Source organism: Urocitellus parryii, chromosome 4, assembly GCF_045843805.1.
Source record: "Urocitellus parryii isolate mUroPar1 chromosome 4, mUroPar1.hap1, whole genome shotgun sequence".
Taxonomy (NCBI): domain Eukaryota; kingdom Metazoa; phylum Chordata; class Mammalia; order Rodentia; family Sciuridae; genus Urocitellus; species Urocitellus parryii.
Genome location: NC_135534.1, coordinates 77,820,074 through 77,841,912, shown reverse-complemented (window position 1 = coordinate 77,841,912; position 21,839 = coordinate 77,820,074). Strand labels below are relative to the sequence as shown.

General features: G+C 35.6%; 1 protein-coding gene and 1 long non-coding RNA gene across 4 annotated transcripts in view; one reads left to right on the top strand and one right to left on the bottom strand.

Moving 5' to 3' along the window:
• Positions 1-14,056, top strand: part of Grm5 (glutamate metabotropic receptor 5) — a 413,823-nt gene extending 399,767 nt beyond the window's left edge. For 2 of the 3 annotated variants that reach the window (XM_077797672.1, XM_077797671.1), the window contains one exon: positions 13,150-14,056. In XM_077797672.1, coding sequence (XP_077653798.1) covers positions 13,150-14,056 — 907 coding nt within the window. The remainder of the gene's footprint in view (positions 1-13,149) is intronic. The other variant, XM_077797673.1, reaches the window with a different exon arrangement.
• On the bottom strand, positions 8,597-13,792 carry LOC144254473 (uncharacterized). Its single transcript, XR_013343493.1, has 3 exons — positions 13,709-13,792; positions 11,223-11,329; positions 8,597-8,817 (listed from the first exon to the last, which is right to left on the bottom strand). It is a non-coding gene; the product is annotated as an uncharacterized LOC144254473 (long non-coding RNA).
• Positions 14,057-21,839: the final 7,783 nt, after the last annotated feature.

Below are 21,839 nucleotides of genomic sequence, written 5' to 3'. Positions count from 1 at the left end.
GAACTATTCACAAGACAGTCTTGTGAAAATGGTTCTCAGAACAGTGCAACGTACATAATTTGAATGATCATTCATCACAGCCCTGGCTAAATTTAGCCAACTTTGTTCATGGCTTGAAGAGACAAAGCACTGAGAGAGTGTGTACCCTTGCAAGCACATATGTGTGCACATTGGGATACTATTGGCCTTCTGCAACAGTCCCTTTATACAGCTGTCTTAGGATGTCAAAATATCTGGAAGATGGGCCTCAATGGACCAGTTTGTGGGACTAACTTAGCAAGGACTCCTGTTAATTTAAGTATGAAAAACTGACAGAAAAATCAGGCAGACAGCATTGATGTAAAGTGGACAAAGTGAAAGAGATTGCATCAAGTGAGAGTTCCAGGGCTCTGTGCAGAGTAACTTCTGATTTGAAGATTAAAACTAGAGTTTCTGAACCTAGCACACCTGGCTGCCAATCAAACATACTAGGAAAAAATCATGAGTGATGTAAGCTAGGCATCTGTCCTCAACAAGTTTCCTAGATCATTTCAATTTAGTCAGAGCAATAAACTGATATTTAAAAACAATCCATTTATCTGGGAAACAACATGGGCTGTTTGTGGCAAGCATTAGGTCTTGATTATACCATGCAATGTTCTTAGGAGTGTTTAGTTAATGCTTAGAATGCTCACATCTGAACTTCCAGAGATTGGATTTGCTCAAGGTTGTCTTAACTGAGAATGGGGGTAGGGGTACAGAGAGAGTGGTATACAAAGTGAAAGGAACCCCAGATCAAACAGACCAAGCTTCTTTGACTCAGGTTCAGATCTACAAAGGTAGCCAATTCAATATATCTACTCCAGAAATGGTCCAATTTCTTTTCTAATAGCAAGACATCATTTAACTTTTGTTTCCTCACATTTTGGGGATAAAGCAAAGGTAAAGGCAAGACTTACTACATTGATATATCCTGGTAGGAAAGAAGGGAATGGTGTGTGCTGTAATTAAAAACATTTTGTTGAAGTAATGACTTCAATCCCACGAATAAGCAAAGCTAATTGGGAACAGATGATCCTTTCTTTCTAATTTCTCATGTCCTTAGCAATCAATAAAACCACATACACATACCCCCCCACACAGAGAGAGAGAGAGAGAGAGAGAGAGAGAGAGAGGAAGAGAAGTCATTCAGTACTCTAAATCAACTTTCCCCTTAAAGAAGAGAGAAGGCCTGGAGACATACAAATAGACCAAAATTCACAAGACCTTTGCATTTTTACTTTTTCTAGCTTCATATTTATTCATATAATACACATGAATTTGTTCACATATATACACACAATGACATTTAAACAAGAGAAATAAGTTTAAATTAAAGATTAAAAGAATATATGTGAAGGAGACAACTTTTATGAAAAAAAAAAGTGTATTACAGAGTTGCAGAAGTTAATCCTAATTTACTTACTCTGGAATTGAAGAGAGGGAACAAGGATAACTGTATGCATATGAGATGTTTATAGATGCTTTTAGTATTATGTGACAATTCTTTCTTTCTTATACGTCCCCACACCTTTGCTAATTGCCTTCCCTGAACATCCAGTTCCAGGGAGGGACAAAGTGAACCTCAAGTAATCACAGTACACCTGGAATGTTGCTCTGTATCTCATGGGCCTTAAGTTTACTATGATGAAACTGTGGAACAAACAGGACTCTGTGAATTCAGGTGTGGTGTAACTGTCCCAGAGTCAAGTTGGCTAGTACTAGTAAAACCTTCCTAGAAGTCTTATACTGTATCTTATCTCTGTCCGGTTTCATAATTATGAAGTATTTTGTATTTTTGTCTCATACTGTGTAGTTGCCTGTATCTTCTCACTAACCTTGAGATTTTTCAGGCAAAAAAAAAAATTAATCTTGTTCACTTATGTTTTCTGAATTCAAAACTGCTCTGGGTCCATTCTTTCAGTCAATCAACCAGTCAATAAAAGAACAAGAACCTTTCTGTAGGTAGGCAGCAATGTTTTAAGGACCATGGTATATTCAGAGAAGGACACGATAATGATAATCTCCATCCTAAAGATACTTATTTTCTTAATAAAGAAAAAAAAGTCTAATAGAGACTGTAGGAGAAATGGTTACATTGAGATATTCAATCTGTGATCTGGATAATATAGGCTAGATTTGGAGAGGAGAGAAAAGGAGAAGTAACATGACACACAGTTACAAGATCACATTTCAAGAATTCCAAGAAGAAAATTTCACAAACTATTCTAAGGAACACTAGACAAGGTGCAGGGTGGGTGGGAAGCAGGGAAGCCAGTAGGGATGACAATAGCAGAGCCCACACCACATGCTATCTGCCCTTAAGAGACTCTCAGTGAATTCTTACATAATAAGTCTTGAGAAATTAATTTTATTTTGTTTAACCTAATTGATCCTGTAGCCATTTATTCAAGTCATCTGTTGTCATTCATATATATATATATATATATATATATACATATATATATATGTATATATATATATATATATATATATATCTTATAATAAATCCTTGAAATATTAAAGCAATTTCCCAAAGAAATCTTTCACAAGATGGCAAAATCTCAGTCTAGCTGAAGTTAGAAATCATTGACTTTACCAAGTGTCACAAACATAAACCAAGTCCCTAATTCCCTTTGCTTATTTTTCTAAAAGAATCACTAATTACTGAGAGTATATTGCATTCATGTGTTATTAAATTTGGCAATCATCTCTTCAGCCTATGAAAAGCAAATGACCCTCTGTCTCAATCTCTGTTCAAGCATCTTCTTGCCTAGCACCCTTTAAATTGAGAAACAGAAGAGCTGATCAAAACCTTCTTGAGGCTGCTTCCCTCCACTGTCAAATATGTATTTGGCAAATATTTCACACACACAAACACATGTGCATACACACACAGAGTTTTTGTAAATAACTCAGTAGTCATATATATATATATATATATGACTATTTGTATATTTGTATTTGCTTTATTTGAAACAACAGATTAATATCTTATGATTTCCTGTTTTAAAAAAGAGAAAATATACTTTTGCTTTATTTGAAACAACAAATTTATATCTTATGATTTCCTGTTTTAAAAAAGAGAAAATATACTTTATTTGACACAATAGATTATAGCTTCTGATTTCCTGTGAAGAGGAAGAAGAAAATCAAAATAATTTCTGATATAACAAGTGCCAAGCCAAAAAGGGAGCAAGCAGCCTGCCAAATAATCAGCAAGTTCAAACTTGTCTGCATTAAGAGAAGAATGTGTGAATTTTGAAGGATGCTTTCTACTTTTAGTCTCACCTCAAGATATAGATAATATCTTGCAGTTGGGTCCACTTATTCCCATTGTTGTATTCATATTAGGTGCGTAATCTAAAATATAGGCAAAAGTCAATGTAACAAAACGGAGTGCTCTAAAAATTTAAATTGATCATTTCATCTACTTCCATGTGTCATGAGTCATTTTGAACTGATTCAACTCAAGTTTATTTATTTTTAAAACATTTATTCATCACTTATGCCTAAGTCAGTGTGTCTCATACTGGAAATTCAAGGAGAGATGAAATAGGCTTTCTATACCTAACCTTTTTTTTTTACTGTTGTACTTCATATTCCTTGGATTCATTTTGGAGCACTGCTCTGTCATTTATTTTGACTTGGGTAACTTGGTTTAGTTCCATAACCTAAGTTTTCACATCTATAATGCAGGTTAGTTTTATAGGGCTGTGGCTTCCATGATACTGAGGTAGTAATGAACCCCGCCAACCTCTGATTCTTGCTATCACACTGGGAAGATTTCATACATGTTGTTCAGAATAACAGGCATGAGTTGATGAGAAGGGATAGGAAAGGGAGAAAGAGGACACGCTCAAGGAAGAGAGTAGGTTTTCTTAGAAAAGAGAGGAATAGTGTGGCTCTCCTGCCATGCAGTTTTATTGAGAGTCCCTGGGAAGTTTCCTGAGTTGCCCAGATCCATCTCTTAACTTTTGACCAACATCAGGATAACATCAGACTTTCAAATCCCCACTGCCATCACAACTCTAGATCACTTTGACTCATGCTGACTGGTTCTAATTTGTACCTGTTCTTAGGAATTTTGTAGTTCGGGGCAATTATCCTTATTTCCCTGAGTTCTGGGATCGCTTATCTGTGTCACAAAAGTCCCCCCCCTCCCCACTTCAGGGTAACTTTTGTTCTTATCAGCATTTCAGACCTTCAGTTCTCCTACAGATAATAGGTTGTTTGCAGAGCAATGTAACATATCCTGTGGACTTAAGCCAGGCAGTGCTGCAGGTAAATTGCTTTTTAAAAGTGAAAACATGAGGGTAAGCACAGTGGGCCTTTGCCATAGGATTATTCCCTAAACTTCATGTTCCCACCACTCACATTTGTCTATGACCTATCAGTTAATGCCTGTCTATACCAAACATTCAAGATGGTAGAATTAACTTCATTCACTGAAACTCCCTGCCCAACTGCTCTGCACCTGGCCCCACACTGAGTACAGAAGATACTCAAAGCTGCCATCTTTAGGGTGCTCCAGATATGGTGCAGAGTTGATTTTTAAATACATAATTCAATTTGAAAAGTGCCATATCAGAAAGCTGTTGTAAATGTCAAATATGATAATATAGGTAAATACACCTTATGAGCAACAAAGTTTTATTCAAATGGGAGCTATTATTCTTTTGGGACCCTTCTTTGCCACCAATTCATTTCCATCTTTTATGCAAGGTTTAAATGGAGCTGAATTCCTCCACATAGTTTTCCTGGCTGCACAGGCCCACAGATATAAAACATCTGTATCTTGTTCTTTCTCAGTAAATTGTAATCTGAGACTTTATAACGATGGCTGGAAAACGATCATTTCTGTTTTGGGAAAAACACAAATAAACTAAAACTCCTTCTAGTCTTAATTGGAACACTTATACTAAAGACTAGAACTCAAAATTTAGGATAAGGGGTAGCTTAGTTTTAAGCTTTGAGTTCAGATAACTGAATTATGAATTAAAGGAAAGAGCTTAATTTAGGAAAGAAAATGCTGCAATGACTCAACAAAATGCCCAAGCTTAACACCTGCTCCTATGTCACATTCTTCTTTGTTAAAATGAGTTCTCTTTATGAGCACTCTTGGAGGAGGTAGCCCAGTACTCGTGCCATTAGGCACTTTAATAACCCACCCAGGATGGACATGTAACATTTCCAAAAGGCTTTTAAACCAAAAATGAGTTACCACAGGGGTGAGTGATCCTCCTTGCACAATCATTTTATTGGTGATTAAAGGTCTGGTAAGAATTATTTTCTGGGGCAATTTTAAAAGTGTGCAGCCACTGCTACTAAGACAAAGATGAAAATCCATCTCATAGGGCTGAGGGAAGGGCTTCATGGGATTTGGCATACAGAATTAATGACTTTGTCATATTTTCAATGCATAATAAATTAAATGAATTTTGTTATTCTGTATTATTTTAACATCCCCAGTATATACACCTCATTAAGCCCCACTTTATTTGGAAATCTTTCCTTGAAACTTCTTTCCCCAGTGGCAAGTTTCTCTGGATTCCTCTAATATCAACAATAAAAACCCAATGGTCAAAAACAAATGTCTTTTCTTTCACAGTAGTTTTCCTATTGGTTCATTCTTTCCATCCTCATTTTTGGCACACTCATTAGCATCTTAACATTGTATCCCTATATTATCAGAACAACCTCTTTAATCTTCCCTAGATTGCACTATTTTGCCTAAGATAATTTTCCCTATTCCTCAATCTCCAAAGAACTAATTAACTTAAATATATATATATAAATTTGGCCTTAACATTTTCCTGAAGGAGGATCAGGACTAGAGTTAGATGGGAAATAGCATCCATGGATGAAGCTAGTTGAATGTTTACAAAGATGATGGCATTGTGCCTGCATCCTAATTGTCTGCTGAGCTAATGATCAAAAATATAAACATTAAATAACAGAATTTCAATGGCTGAGGAATAACAAAAAGAAGACATGGTTATTTCTTCATTTATTTATCAAGAATGTAGGTTTTATTCATATCTAATAATCAGCCTACTTTTGTGGTCTAATATATTCAACCATGTATGCATTCCAGACACTGAGGAGAAACACAGGGTTATTATTAAGGGATTATTCAAATAGAGAAAGAGACAAGGGAAAAGTAGATCTTTATAGATTGGGAGTAGTGTAATAGCAAGAATTTTTATAGAAGACAACATAGTCTATCCTGTACCTTCCAATACTTTAGCATCTACTATATACCCATAATCAAACCAGGCCCATGGTTATCTTCTTGAACCTAGTGGGTTTTCTCTCTTGAACATTCCTTGTGGATTTTTGTCACTGTCATTGCTATCCTTCATGGAGGGCGATGTCTATCACTCTTTTTGTACATCACCATCATCTATCAATTATTCAAAGCCTGGATGCATGCTGTCCCCTGTTGGAAGGTACCTTTCTCTGACCACTCCTGCTAGAAATGGTTTTCCCCTCTTATGAAATTTTGACTCCCTCCTGATCTGTCCCCTGTTAGAGCCCAATGAACTGATTCCTTGTTTGCATGCTTCACTGCCATCCTTCAATTTCCCTGTTTTTATCATTCTTCCACCTGTCCATCTGCTTCCTCCTTTCAATGTCATAAGGAAAGGAGAAACAACCTCTCCGTCAAAATACTGTGAACACCTAATAATGTTAGCCTTCCGCACCTGTCTTCTCTCTTTAACTTCATCTTACCCTCCTTGAGAGCTGTCTCATACATCAGTAATTTTCATTCACAGTATTAAAAAGCATTGATGAATAAAAATCGTTTGCAAAGCTATCACATATTATTTGTTGTTAACATTAGTTTAAATGACAAAATTTTCAAAATAGTACAGATATAAAGTTATCCAAAAAACATATTATTGGAATTCTAAAATGAATCAGAGACAAAATGAGAGAATTAGAACCATCCAGGGGAAAAAGTGTTTTTTATTGTATTACAGCATGAAAGAGAAAAAAAGGCTGAGAACTGTCAAATAATATTAATTTATATGGTTGTAGGCTTCAAGTGCCTCCATCATTGAGACATCCAATCATTATCTCTGACAAACACTGTTACCTAATGAACTTGTGCTATTTGATTTAATGGCCACAAAAAGATGTAGAGTGCTTTCTTAAGCATATGAGTAAGCGTATGATTAAGAAGTCCAGAAACATCGGGCAAGAGAACTATAAATAAAATGACTGGCTTACCTAGTTTAAACACATATCATCTCCAGATATCATCTGAGGTTTTTCTTCTGTGGATTAAGGAGGTCTAACTTCAAAAAGAAAGTATGGACAGTGTAAATTGTAATTTTAAATCAGGAGATGGCATTAGTCTCACTTTGCCATTTGTTAACTCTGTAACTGTTTCGGGCAAATTGCCCAATCTCACTGTGCTTTGGTTTTCTCATCCTTAAAAAGGTTGATAAAGATGTTGTTCCTACCTATCTTTTACAATCAGAGCATTCCCAAACACACTTTATAAAGCACTGTGTAAACACAAGGTGGATTGCTTGGATTCCTCTATCTGTATTAGGTAATTAGTCCTTGATTTCATTTCCTTTCACCTAAGTGTTTTTCTCTATGCAAACATTTCTAATGCATACATCGCCATGGCCATTTAACTTGTTTCTGTCAACAGACAGCTCTTTATATAGTGTAACTGAGGAAATTTATATAGATAATTCTGCTACTTTCTTACATGTTATAGTGTGTTTCTCAGTATAATTTTCAAAATCAAGATATCAGGTTTTATTTTATTTATTTTTATGTGGTGCTGAAGTTCAAACCCATTGCCTCACCCGTGCTAGGCAAGCGCTGTACCATTGAGCCACACAACCCCAGCCCCTAGATGTCAGGTTTTGGGCAAAGGTTACAAAGAAATTTGTTCACCTACTTTAAAATGTCTGAAAATAAACGCTATCAAATTCTTTAGTGTTCTTTAAAAAATGTATCACCATACTTTGTAATTCAAGTCAAATTATAAAGTAAAATATATGTATACAAAACTCTAAGAAAACTAACCAAAAAAATGGAATCACCACTGAAAAATTTCAGTTTATAATATTCTTAAATTATGAAGTTCTTTCATTCACTTAATTTTTTCCTATGTCATTTTGCAGGCAGCAGTTGCTATGTTCTAACAACATTTCAAGTTTTTTTATTTATCAAATATTTTAATCTTAGAAAACTCATAATCATACATCTCCCTCCTGGCTACCCTTCAAATCAAAATACCCAAACAAGAGAGGCTCAGTAATGAAGACCATTTTTAATAAAAAATACTTATTAACTTTTGGAGGGCATGTTTGATTACTCAGAGTTTTCTGATGCCCTGCAACTATTTAAGTTATGAAGGAACTTCATAACTTAGACCATGCAACAAAAAATAAAAAAAGTGTTGTTTAGCTTTATCTTTTTATAAAATTCAGTAACATAGAAGAATTTTAATTGCTTATATACTGTTCATACAACCCTAAACATGTTCTGAAGAATAAACACTACACAGTTTATTCAATAATCATTTGAATAAAATAATTATAAATTCCACAAAGTTTTTTGACGGTCAACTTCTCTCTCTATTAATGTTTGCCTCTAATGATGTCATGTTGTGGCAAAATGCTCTAATTTCTTCATATTGGGGCAATAAGTAGAGAAACCATTAAGCTGACATTTAGAGCCTGCTGGAAATTAATAAATTATTTAAGTGCCTATACTGAAGGAAAGAAGAAGTGGAAACTTCTCAAGGTAGAAGTTGTCATTTTTGCAGACCTGAAATGTAAACAAAAAAAAAACCAAGAAAACAAAAAAGTTGATAAACACTCAACATTATTGATACACTGCTTATTTTTTTATTCAAAAGTAAGGAGCAAATTATCACAAAAGAGAAGACATCACATTGCACAGTATTATTATGTCTGAGAAAGGGTTAATGGTACCTGGAAAATAGTGGAAGCATTTTGGGGTTTCTTCCTATATGTAGCAAACCATTTTGTCTTGTCCTTCTCTCTTCCACTCCTCTTTCCTCCACTGATTTTCTAACAACCAATATATGCAGTGGAGAAAGGTAAAATCTATGGAGAGGTAAAGAAAAATTTCCTTTCTTTTGTTTTCCTGAAGCCACTAGAATAAACATGTAATCCTGCTGCTGAAAAAAAAAAAAATCCTCAGCCTAAATAATAAACTCAATATCTCATCTCCACTGAGTGGAAGATTTCACAATAATGAATAATTTCTTGAGCTTGCAGAACTGCTATACTTTATTGAGAACCCTCTTATGTATGTATCTAGTAGAGCCTCCAAAAAATCATGTGAGTTGGGCAATGGATATTCATTTCTTCCACTTTTAGCCATAAGGAATCTCAAAAGTGCTAAATGATTTGCCCAGCATTAATCAGGGTCTGCTCTTAGACCCACCATTTAGGTTGTATTTCCCTTTTACTATCCATATTGCTTCATTAAGCTTCATCACTGAGAAATTTCACTCACGTGTGTGCGCGCACACACACACACACACAGCGATGAATGAAAAAAGTATTCATGATTTTCATTGTAGATATCAAGACCATATTTAATTGATGAAATATCTTTTATCTGGATACACTGAGTACTACTGATTTAAAGAAAGTGATATACAAAGTAAATAAACCCATAAAACAAAATTAATATTAAATCATCTTTGAAACTTCATTTCTAACAGAAAAAATATGAAATTTTAAAAATGAAATGCATTTATCCATTCAATTATTGGCCCCAATATAGTTTTGAGTGTGTGCAGTGTTCTAGGCAACACACACATTGGGTTTTATGGACATAACAAACCTGTGCCTTTGTGATGCCCATCTGGCAGATGCGACACACATATGACCCAGAGTTATCAAATGCCTAAATGGCTATAGAAATGGAAGTCAGCCTAATCAAGGTCTCAGTTAAGGAGAGCTTTCTTCAAGAAAATTAAAGTGAAATGTGAAAGTAAATAAATATTCTGTGTCTAAGCAAAAAAGAAAGTAGAAGAGAAAAGGGAGCACAATGAAAAAGCATTTCAAGAAGAGAATAACATGGAATTTAGTGGGAACAGATGGAACCAATCAGAAACGTAAGAAAAAGAGGATGAAAGACCAGGGATTCAAATATTTGTTAAAATTGGTTAAGTAAGGAGAAACAACTGGAAAGATTTTATAGCTTTACCATGTATTTTATTTTTCCATTAATTCTTTCTCTTTTACTGGGGCTCAAAATGGCATTGAGTATATTGCTTTTATTTACTGACATGTTGTATTCACATTGAACACAAAAACTGAACATTCTTAGACACATTCTCCTTACTATATCCCTGAGTTGTTTCACTGAATCCTTAAAATAACTTTTGCCAATTGAATCATTGTCTGCTCCTTGCTGAAGCTTAGAGATTATTCTTTTCAAACACCCAGGATGGCAGATCCAGAATTAGAATCCAGTATCTCTTGTCCATTACACTTTCCACAGCACCACACATGGCCCTGTTAGCTGAAAAATCCTACTCATCTATAAAAGTCTTAGTAAGATTTTGTTGTCATTGAATAAGATAAGAACTGACTTCATAAAACCTACATTTCACTAATAAAGAGCTAACTAACATCATGAGTAGGTTTTTCTTTTTCTTATGAATTCTTGTTTGCTTTGGGGAAAAAATCTATAATGTTCTACAGAATGAAATGAAGTGCTCTGATTTGGAGTCCATTTCTCTGATGTCTTCTATGTCTATTCAGATGCTCTTGTGCTCTTTCTCCCTCAAGGCCATGGGCACTGTGTGCAGAGGCACAACCAGAAAATTAGATGTAACTATTTTGTTCAAAACTTGTGAGGATGGTTCTCTTTTCACTTATTCACCAAAAAGTTTTTCTGTATACTGTTATAGTTTGAGGCATGACTATGTGTGAGTCCAAAGACTGTCACTGTTAACATCCAAAGTTATGTTCCATCATAGTAATCTAAAAGCATTCAAGAGAGAATGAAAGAGAAAGACTTTTAAAAGTAAATGTTACAAAACTGCTCTGCTGAAAGCAAAAGCATCTCTAGGGTAAAGCTTGCTTGAATAAATCCAGTTATGCTTCTGGTTTCTAGCCTATGCTTTGTATTAAAAGAGGCCTCAGTGACCTGAAAGACTAATTGCTCTTCCCAAAATGGCTGTTTCTTACCTGCAGGTAGCAGAGAAAGTGAGTAGTTGGCAACCATCCTCTCAATCAAATCCCATGAATAATTTGGCCCATTTCTTCTGTGCCATGATGCAGAAGTTAGTGGTCACCTGGGAAAAAGAAAAGTAATGAATTGAAAACTTAAAAGGTAGCAGGTCAGGTTAATACAAAATGGAAAAAACAAATCCTGAGACAGTGCTAGAAAGGAAAGTCAAGCATTTGGCAGTACCCTTTCGGCTACTATAGATGCATAGCAACCTCCAAACCTGGAAATGATTTCATTCATCCTTTCCAGAAAAGTGAGTGGGGGTGGTGAGAAACATCTCACATTCCAGAATTCTGAAGGACATTAGGTTGTAATATATAGAGCAAATTAAATGAAATGAGATTTCACAGGAAGTAGTAGAAAAAGGAATACCACAAAGTAAAAAGGGACAGATGAAGAAGCAAGCAGTATAGGAAAGTCAAGAAGAATGTTGTTAAAAGGGCTATAGAGACAGTGGTCTGTATCAAAAGGAGCAAGTGTCTCAGGCAGAGTGGATCTGGCAGGTGCAATCAGGCAACCTCAAAGCAAGTGGGCTCCAAACAGGGTTTAGACCCCTGCTTGGCAATGGAGAGATGACAGCCTAGAACAAAGGATAGCTTTCTGTCAGAGTTCCTCAGGGAAACACCAGCATCAGTCACCTTGGGGAAGGGGGCACAGAACAAGAGTTCTGATAAAAAGCATAGATGCTTAAAACCCAATTCAGACAATCAGAATCTCTTGGCAGGGGCATGGCTGATCTGGCAATTTTGAAAAACACCCTAGGTGAGTCTTATGTATAATTAATACAATAAAACTACATTTTTCACCATTCTTCTCAAACTGCCCCAGGCTATCTCTTGGTCACAACTCCTAAAATATAGATGTCTGCATTAAAGGTAACAGATCCCCTAGTCACAGAAATCTTGCATGTAATTCATGACATGGATTCACATCAAGCTTTTTCCATGTGATGTCCCTGCAGGTCAGGGACATGATATTCCTGATGAAGAACAGTTTTTGAGGTGGTTGTGTCAGGTTGGGGTGGTAAGGGTGCAGACTTTGAGAATGGGAACCAACTACACCTTCATCAGAGTAACTTTCACAGCCAAGGTTGGAGAACAAAAAGGACTATTTGGGAAAGAATACAGGGAGAAAGGCCTTGTCAGATGACACTCATCAAGGTCAAAACTGGAAATCTCTATCATAGGTGCCATAGCGATGCATTTCACTCTTCCACGTGGAATTCAAGTTTTAAGCTTAAAAAGAATGTGAGAATTTATGTGAAGTAGAGAATTTCTAATTAATTATTTTCCAGCAAATAAGCCAACCTAAATAAAACCAAGTTCAAAATCTTAAGTTCAGATAGAAATACCTTGTTATAAATATAAAACTGCACTATAAAATTTGAATTTGAACCATACTACTTCCTGGTAAACCCTGATTCTCTCACTACCCTTCTCCCCTCTTGAGACTGTGAGTTTAGATTGTAGTTATAATGTCCCCTCCATCTAACTCTAGGGAAACCTTACCCTGTAACAGGCACTCCTGCACACAACTACAATACTACAAACCCTGGTTTCTGGATTTGCAGCATAAACAACTGTTGTATTCAAGGGTGGGCAGAGAATCCTGAAAAATGCTCCTGCAGCTTTCTATCCCATCTGACACATGTTCATGATAGTGATACAGCTAAAGGCCAGATAAAATAAAGCAGCCTTTAACCCAGAAGAAAACCAAGGACACTTTCAAAGGCCTCTTTCCATGATGTCCTTTGATGTGTCATTTCTTGAAAGAATAGGAAAAGCCCTTCCTTCTCAGTCCCCACAATCACCCACCATTGGGGAAGCCACCTGGAAGACCCCTTCAGACCTCGCTGAGTCATCTCTCTTCTCTTTCTCTCAACAGCTCTAATGGAAAATCTGTCACATGGGCCCAGAACGAGAAGAGTAGGGGACAGCACCTATGGCAGCGGCTGTCGGTCCACATCAACAAGAAAGAGAACCCCAACCAAACGGCCGTCATCAAGCCCTTCCCCAAGAGCACGGAGAGCCGCGGGCTGGGCACCGGCGCGGGCAGCGCGGGCCCAGGGGCGTCTGGGGGCGTGGGTGGCTCGAGCTGTGCTAGCGCTAGCCCTGCAGGGGCTGAGCCCCCAGACGCGGGTGCCAAGGCGCTGTACGACGTGGCGGAGGCGGAAGAGCAGTTCCCTGCGCCAGCGCGGCCGCGCTCGCCGTCGCCCATCAGCACGCTGAGCCACCGCGCGGGCTCGGCCAGCCGCACGGAAGACGACGTGCCCTCGCTGCATTCGGAGCCCGCAGCGCGCAGCAGCTCCTCGCAGGGCTCGCTCATGGAGCAGATCAGCAGCGTGGTGACTCGCTTCACCGCCAATATCAGTGAGCTCAATTCCATGATGCTGTCCACCGCTGCTCCTGGCCCCGGAGTGGGCGCTCCTCTCTGCTCGTCCTACCTGATCCCCAAAGAGATCCAACTGCCCACGACCATGACCACGTTCGCCGAAATCCAGCCTCTGCCCGCTATAGAGGTCACTGGTGGCACGCAGCCCGCAGGGGGAGCCTCACCGGCAGGGGGCGCTACTCCGGAGACCCCAGCGGCAGGTCCCGAGGCGGCGGCCGGCAAGCCAGACCTGGAGGAGCTGGTGGCTCTCACCCCGCCGTCCCCTTTCAGAGACTCAGTGGACTCGGGGAGTACGACCCCCAACTCGCCAGTGTCTGAATCAGCCCTCTGTATACCATCGTCTCCCAAATATGACACTCTTATCATAAGAGATTACACTCAGAGTTCCTCGTCGTTGTGAACGTCACTGGAAACCATGCTGGGATCCGCATGCAGAGCAGAGATCTCCGTGTTCACATGGAGGGACGCAGTGACACGCGTTCTCATCTTGTTAGGACCTGAGGTAGAAGATGCCAATTTCAGCCTTGATGGAAACACGAGATTATAGTGCTATTTCACAACAACCGACGAAGACATCAACTACAAATTTTTTGGCAGATTTTCTTCTAGTGGCCTTAGAAAACATGGGCTTTTAAGAAACATTGCTTATATTTTTGAGGGCTGACAAGGAGTCTGTTAAAACAGTTACATACCAAGTGCTTTGCTCTAGGGAAAGCAGAGAGAGTGAAAAAGCATAATGGAAGGTGAAAGAGTAGTTAATAAGCAACTGTAAAAAGTTTTATTTGTTTACTTTAATTCTTTTCCCAGAAGAGTCTTTGATTCACCAAACATGAATGTACATTTTCTAACAAACTCTTACATCTGGGACCAAAACGTCAACCTTTCTGGTTACTTTTTTATTTATTTATTTTTTTCCTTCCTTTAAAGACCTTGGAAAGCAGTACCTTGGGCCCAGTACTTAGAGGTGGGAGTTGTTGTGAGTATGTCCCATGCATAACACACAACTGGATAGTGAGTGCTGTGCTAATGCACCTAGAGCTTCTACCTGAGACTTTCCTCTCCAATTTGGTTGTGAAATACTCTTCCAAAAGCCTGCATCTGGAATTCCACCTAGTTATTTCAGATTCACCTCCATTAACCAAGAAAAACCAGTGGAAGATTTCTTGACTATTTCACCATGTTGCCAATCAATACTGGAGTAGCAAAAAAATAATAATAATATTTTCTGGAATACCATTTTGTAATTCCCTCATTGGGGTGCATTGTGTAGCTGGAATTTCTCTTTATAATAATAATTCTTGAGCTCCAGCCTGGCGATCTGTTTCATGATACACAGCCACTCCTTATGAATGCTGTTCCGTTAGTGTTGCCAGCTAAAATATTAAAATATGCATTTGGGCTTCTTCATTCCTTTCTTTTGAGAACCTGATGCACAAGAGCTCCTCTGTTCTTTTTGAGTCCCACCACTGGAAGAGTGGTCCGTAGACCTAACGAAGACGTTGTCACTATTGGAGGGACTATTGTTGAAAAAATTAATACAATATTAATACACTGAAAATTTTAAACTGTGTCAAGTAGGCTTAGCAAAGATTTTGCTGTGCCCATGAGCAGTGATTTTATCTTTTCCTGGCTGCTTACACAGGGCAGCTATGAACTATGACAAGCGTAGATTTTTCAAAGCAATACAGAATACTGAAACAGAGGAACCTTAATGAATATTAACAAGTCTTTCTTAGCCATTCCAAAAAGAAAAAGAAAAAAAGGCAAAGCAACTATTAATATTTTCGTTTTAAAAATAAGTATTAATATGATTTTGTGCACTTCATACTGTCACTTTTTAAATACTGCAGAAAAGAGATTTAGAGTTATAATAAAAATATGTGCTTTGATAGGATCATATAAGGTAAAAATCATAGCTCAAGACCTGAATTCACTGTCATCTCTTTATTCATCCCATTGCAGCTATCCTCAGGTACCAAATGTTTTTGATTTCTAAATAAAGATAGTAATAAAAGGAGGAGGTGTCCTATAAATTTAAAGTTCAGTTGACCCAGCCTTATACTAAAGATAGCCTTATGAAAAAGATTTGCTGTGAGGCAGAAGTCTATTTTTGGCAGAGAGAAAAATAAATAGAATTTTTCCTTTTAGCTAAATATCCTTATTTTAAATCTCTCATCTACTTAAAAAAATGAGAAATTGAAGACTATTCATCGGCATAACTTACCATCTTCTCTTTAAAAAGTTACAATGAATATACTGCTTGTGGATTTTCCTTTTCTGATATGTTCTTACTTGAAATTTGAAGTCAGTTCTCCCAATATAAAACATTTAAAGCTAATGTTAATTTTCTAAAATATTCTTAACAGTAATCAAACCTCCTATGCCAGATTTGAAAATAACATCATCAGAGCACCCTGATCCCAAATATGAGTGAGACTCTTGAAACAGAAATGAAATCCTATTTCATTCATGAAGCTAATTCTCCTGATTTCATTGAAAGAAAATGTCTGCCTCCACCTGAAAAACTAATGTAAATATTTGGAAATATTAACACTCCTGGATCCCCATCAGAAAGGTGATACTCATCTGGGGATTACTGTCTTGATTTCCTAGGTATATTTCTAAATATGCTCTATTCTCTAAGTTTTACAATTTGTGTCATTAAATCCTTACATTGATTTCTATTTTATTCTCAAGTACAATAAGTTTCACTCTACTGACCAAAAAAAAAAAAAAAAAAAACATTTTAAAAACTTTCTCCATGACTAAATTCTTTGTTTTTATTTGTCAGTAACATTTCCTTAAAAAGTACATCACCTTGGAAAACTTCATTAGAAATTAAAATTTAATGCAAATAAATTTTCACCTGATTATTTCACATGTCATTATCAACTATAATAATAAAAAAATAGAGAACAAGATGTATTTTTCTCTATATTTCTATGACCTTTGACACATCATTAAATACATTGTATATTGGACATAAAATTATTAGTGATACATTCTTGAGATGTTTTATTTTGGAATGATGCTAATTGTCTCTTTGCCAATTCTAATACCAGGTTCCAAGTAATAACTCTACAATACAGAGAGAACTGACATGTACTCCAGGGCTAGATACGGGGTACCTATTTTTATTTCCTTGGAAACAATCTGTTACTGGTGCCCAATATAATTCAGTAGGGATCTGTATGTCTAAAAGGAAAGGGAAAGTACAGGAAAATACTAAGGATCAGCAAAGTGACACAACAGGAGAGTCTGGTCCTGGAAAGAAAAAGAGAAGACCTGGGTTGATCAAGTTGTACTGATTAAGCAATCCCCTCGTCTTCTGTGGGAGAAGAGTGGGGGCAGCCTGAGAAGAACATATCTGGATTGGGGGGGAAAGTTATTTTTAGGCTAGGAGTGGAAAACAGAAAGGGAGTATGGAAAGGAAAATCATCAGAAATTTGAAGCAAGAGAAAAAAGCAAATCCCCAAATGTGCTAATCCTTGAAAGTAATTGTCTTTTCCAAACTATTGATATTACCAGCAAGTGATCAGGAAGACTAGGAGTTATTTCTGACTGTAACTGAATTGTATAATGGCTTTTTTGCAGTTCTGTGACTTCCAAACCAGGAATTAAACAATTTTTTTAATAAAAACAAACAAACAAACAAAAAAAGAAGAAAAAAGAAAAAAAGAAAAAAAAACTTTTCCTATACTAGTCTCCCAGCAAAATGTACATGTTTTGGAGACTTCAAAGGTATTATATGAGTTCACATTTAGCAACAGCTTATTAATAACCCTCAAGCTGTCAGAATCTCTATAGTTACCATTTACAATTTTATACTGTGAAAAAATATACAGATCAGTGAATGTGTAAAGATAAATTAGAATTTGCTTTGAAAAAGTTTGAGGCCTGGAAGATTCTCTATTGTCTATTGAAAAATGAGGCATGTATAAAATAGTTGGTTGAATTTCACTGATCTTCCCAATGTGAACAAATATACTATGTATATTGTGTGTATTTCTAGAATTCAATGGCAGCTGCTGGTGGTGTTGTAATTAGAAATCTATATAGAATATAGATGTTTTAGAGAGATGGTGCCAATCCTAAAAAATTTGTGTGGGCTACAAGTGCTTGTACCTACTTTTTCTGCACTTATAACTGATTTGGTTTTAAAATTGTGTGCGCGTATCTGTTTTTTCTGTTGTTGCAGCTTATACTATTAAAATGGTAGAGAATGTTAAATTATTTTGATGTGAATTGCAAATGATTTTTTTCATAAAGTTTAACATTTTTATCAGCAGTTTTGCTTTGTACTTGTATAAATGTGTTTTATTTTAGCATTTTAAAATATACTTGCCTGTTTCTCAGTTGTCTAAATCATGTTATAGTTGGTGTTTGTGAAGTCAGTTATGTTTTGAAAAATATTAAAAAAGAAACTATGGTATGACTTAAGATTATTCCCCTAAAATGTTTAGAATATTAACCTAATAGTATTTTCTAAGATGAAAAGAGCCACACTATTAATTTAAAATTTTGATTGATATACACATTTTGAATTAGAGGGTTTATGAAGTAAGCAGTGGACAATATATTAAAATTAAAATACAAATCAACCAGATATGCTGTCCCCAAAGACATCTACAAACACCTTTTAAGATGTGAATTTAAAAATACATTTTTTAAAGAAATGTGGGGCAAATAATTCTTTTTTGTCTAGGTATACAAGTTATAGAAATAGTTCCATAATTTTCCAAGTGGATAGAGGTAACATCACAAGGATAAAATAGATTATTGTGTGTATGTCTATGTGTCTATGTATATTATAAACAATCATATATATATATACGATTATATATACATATATTATATATAATATATGTATATATACACACACATATATGAAAAGAGAGATTTTAATTTTGGGTTCATCTACGTATGTGCTTGTTTGTAAATGTGTGTTTGTGTGTATGTGCATATCTATATAATTTACCCAGAAAAAATTATTGTTAAATTACATAGTACTTTGATTCTAACATAAATTTACATATCTGAACACAAATCAGAAGACCTAAATGCAGAATATAGAGTAGATAATTTATGTATAAAAAAGAAAGACAATATGGATTTTAAAATAAATCATCTCTATGCTTCTAAACATTGTATTATTTATACTCACACATGATGTATACACACATATCTACATATATTATTGAACAAATTATGTTCAATCTTTAAAAACAAAACTATTTTCTCTGCTTCTTGACACTCTGCCCTTCAGAGTAATCTGAGATAATTTCAATGGGCAGATGTTCATATAAAATTGAGCTAAAGGAGAGAGATCTATAAAAAACCATATAGAAAATTTTCTTCTAAATATCAACAATCTTGTAAGAATAGAAAAATGAAAGGTCATTCAAATCCAGCTGAACCAATAAAAATAACATTAAATTAAAAGCAAGGATCTAATACTAACCACCTAACCTCAGGTAAATTACCTTGATATCTCCACAGCTCAATTCCTCTTTCTTTAAATGCAGAGGTAAGAAAAAAAAACCTCTGGTCTCTTTCATTTCCAACATTCCTGATACATTATAAGTGTTTAATACAAAGAAGGCAAAATTAATGGCACTATAGCATGTAGTATATACAGTTGATATTCAGCAGGTACATAAAATATATCATGTTCAATAATACTTGTGGAGATAGAACAAAGTTTGTCCAAACCTAAGCATATTTCAAGAGGAAAGCTATTGAGATTTGAACTCATATGCAACCTTGGAAGTGTCTATTTAGGACATCTTAGTAAATTGATATTGAATACCACTGAAAGAATATTTTTCTTATGTTAAAATCTCTGCTGAATGCTGTGGCCAGTGTTTTAATTATGCTGTCCATGGATGAAAAATACTAGAAAATGAACAGTTCTCATTAACTTTTTATGGTAGCTAACTAGGTAGTTAAGTGGGAATATAGAAAGAATTATATTTATAAATCTATATTTTGTTTATCACAAGATCCTTTGAAATTCAGGACCAATTACTACATTTTACACTGGTTATTATTTTTTAGTTGTTAATGTATTGAATAAACTCTACAAAGAAAATGTTTAAACTTAGCTTCAAAGGCCATTCTTAGTATTCTAGTCCAAAAGTATTACAGAAAAACTTAACTTTCACAAGAATATTTTAAAATAGCTTTTATTTCAGGGCAAGGGCATTTATTTTTGCCAGGACAGATGTCTTTTTCAGTTATATATAACCTATAGACAGTCTAGCTATGTGATATACATTTCAAACACACTTGGCTTATTTATAAGTATCTTACATTCCTACTCACTCACTTTAAAAAATAAACTTTACATACTATCATATTCCAATAATTGAATAAGTATTACAAATTAAATGAATCACATATCCATGAAAATTTAAATAACATATTAAATTTGCTCTTCTGATCTGTTAAAGAGCAATTGACAATGCAGAAAAAAATATTATTTATTATTGGTACTGGGTGTTGAACAAAGGGCCACTTTACCCCTGAGATACATCCCCAGGTCTTTTTATTTGTTTTTTTTTTTTTAAATTTTGAGACAGGATATCGCTAAATTGACTAGGCTGGCCTTGAACTTGTGATCCTGCTGCCTCAATTTCCACAGTCACTGGAATTATAGGCATGTGCCATCACAACTAGCAAAAGTTGTAGAGTTTTAAAAATTTGAAAAGCATAATAATTTCAAATAAATTACTTTCTTCCCCTTAGAACTTATTTCTTCAATATTTCAATATACTAATATTTTCTTCCTTGCTCTTTTTTTTCCATAAAGCTGTATCTTCTGAGGAATTTCATGGAACACATTTTGGAAATGCTATCATATAAAATTTATAATGTGTAGACATTTTTATTCAGACTTCAAAATATATTGTCATTTCCATGAGGTTCTCATAAGACTTTTCAAGCAGAAAATGTGGATTCAAACAGGTTAGCATCATCTTCAGGAGCTGCTTTACTGAACTATGGGAAATCTTACTCATTTTTATTATTCATTTTCCTCTCATTTTATGATTTCTCAGACTTGTACTAGTACTTTTTTATTTTCTTGGTTCAAGCTGAGAGTTTTCTTTTACTTTTTATTTTATGTAATCATTTTTTATTAGAAGTATTAAATGGTTCCCTTAACTGTCATAGTCTCAGAGGAAGGAACATATGAGAGACAGCATTAGTAGATGTTGACTAGCAAGGGAGTGTCTTCCAAGGGCAGCAGCAGGCTATTAGAACAGAAAGGAATTATGGTAACTGTTTTCAGATTTTTACTAATGTCCTTAGATGAGCAAAATTACATACACACATGGATAGCATATTCCATATCACTGCATTTCTATTCCTGCGTATTCAAGATGTGTTTCAGCCCTGCCATTTACTTGCATACGTGTTGTGGCACTTAGTCACATACTTAATCTCTCTGAAGAGCTTAAATCACATAACTAGCTCAGGTGCCTTTACCCTGGTCTCCAATGAGGCATGAAAAAAATCTAAATGTATACAGAGAGAAAAAGTTCTTACTCTGGGAAGACAACTACTCACTTGAATAAAATAGGAAAAAATCAACAACAGCATTATGGGAATATACTGACTAGTTCTATCTAGGCAAAATCAAAGAAGAGAGTAGGAATACTTTGTTGTGTGGAAATTGAAGAGCACCAAATTGAATTTGTAAGAAATATGAGGGGGCTGAGATAAAACCCTATTCCTCATTGACAAAGCAGGGATCAGGAGTCCAAGAAAAATGTGACTGATGATAACAAGACCAACAAACAGGAAGCACAAAAGAAAGAGTAATGAATTGTCTCATCAAGTGGTGCTATTCACTATACCCGCATGACTGTCAACCCAGGCCTGATCATGCAAAGCCCCAGGGGAAGGGCAAATGATAAATATACAAAGGCAAGTACAGGAAAGTGAACATCTGGCAAGAAATCATTAAAAATGAAACTCACTGAAAGGCTCAAAAGAGATAGCTTAAAGTGATAAAATACTTAGAAGTTAAAACAGCAATAAACTGATATGTGCTTCAATATTTATAAAAAAAATATGGCTTCAAAGTTTTATAAAACAAAAACAGAATTAAAAATTCTACAATTATAATCTTTATTATATTTTACTAACACAAAGAGCAAGAAGCCAAAAAAATAAAATGA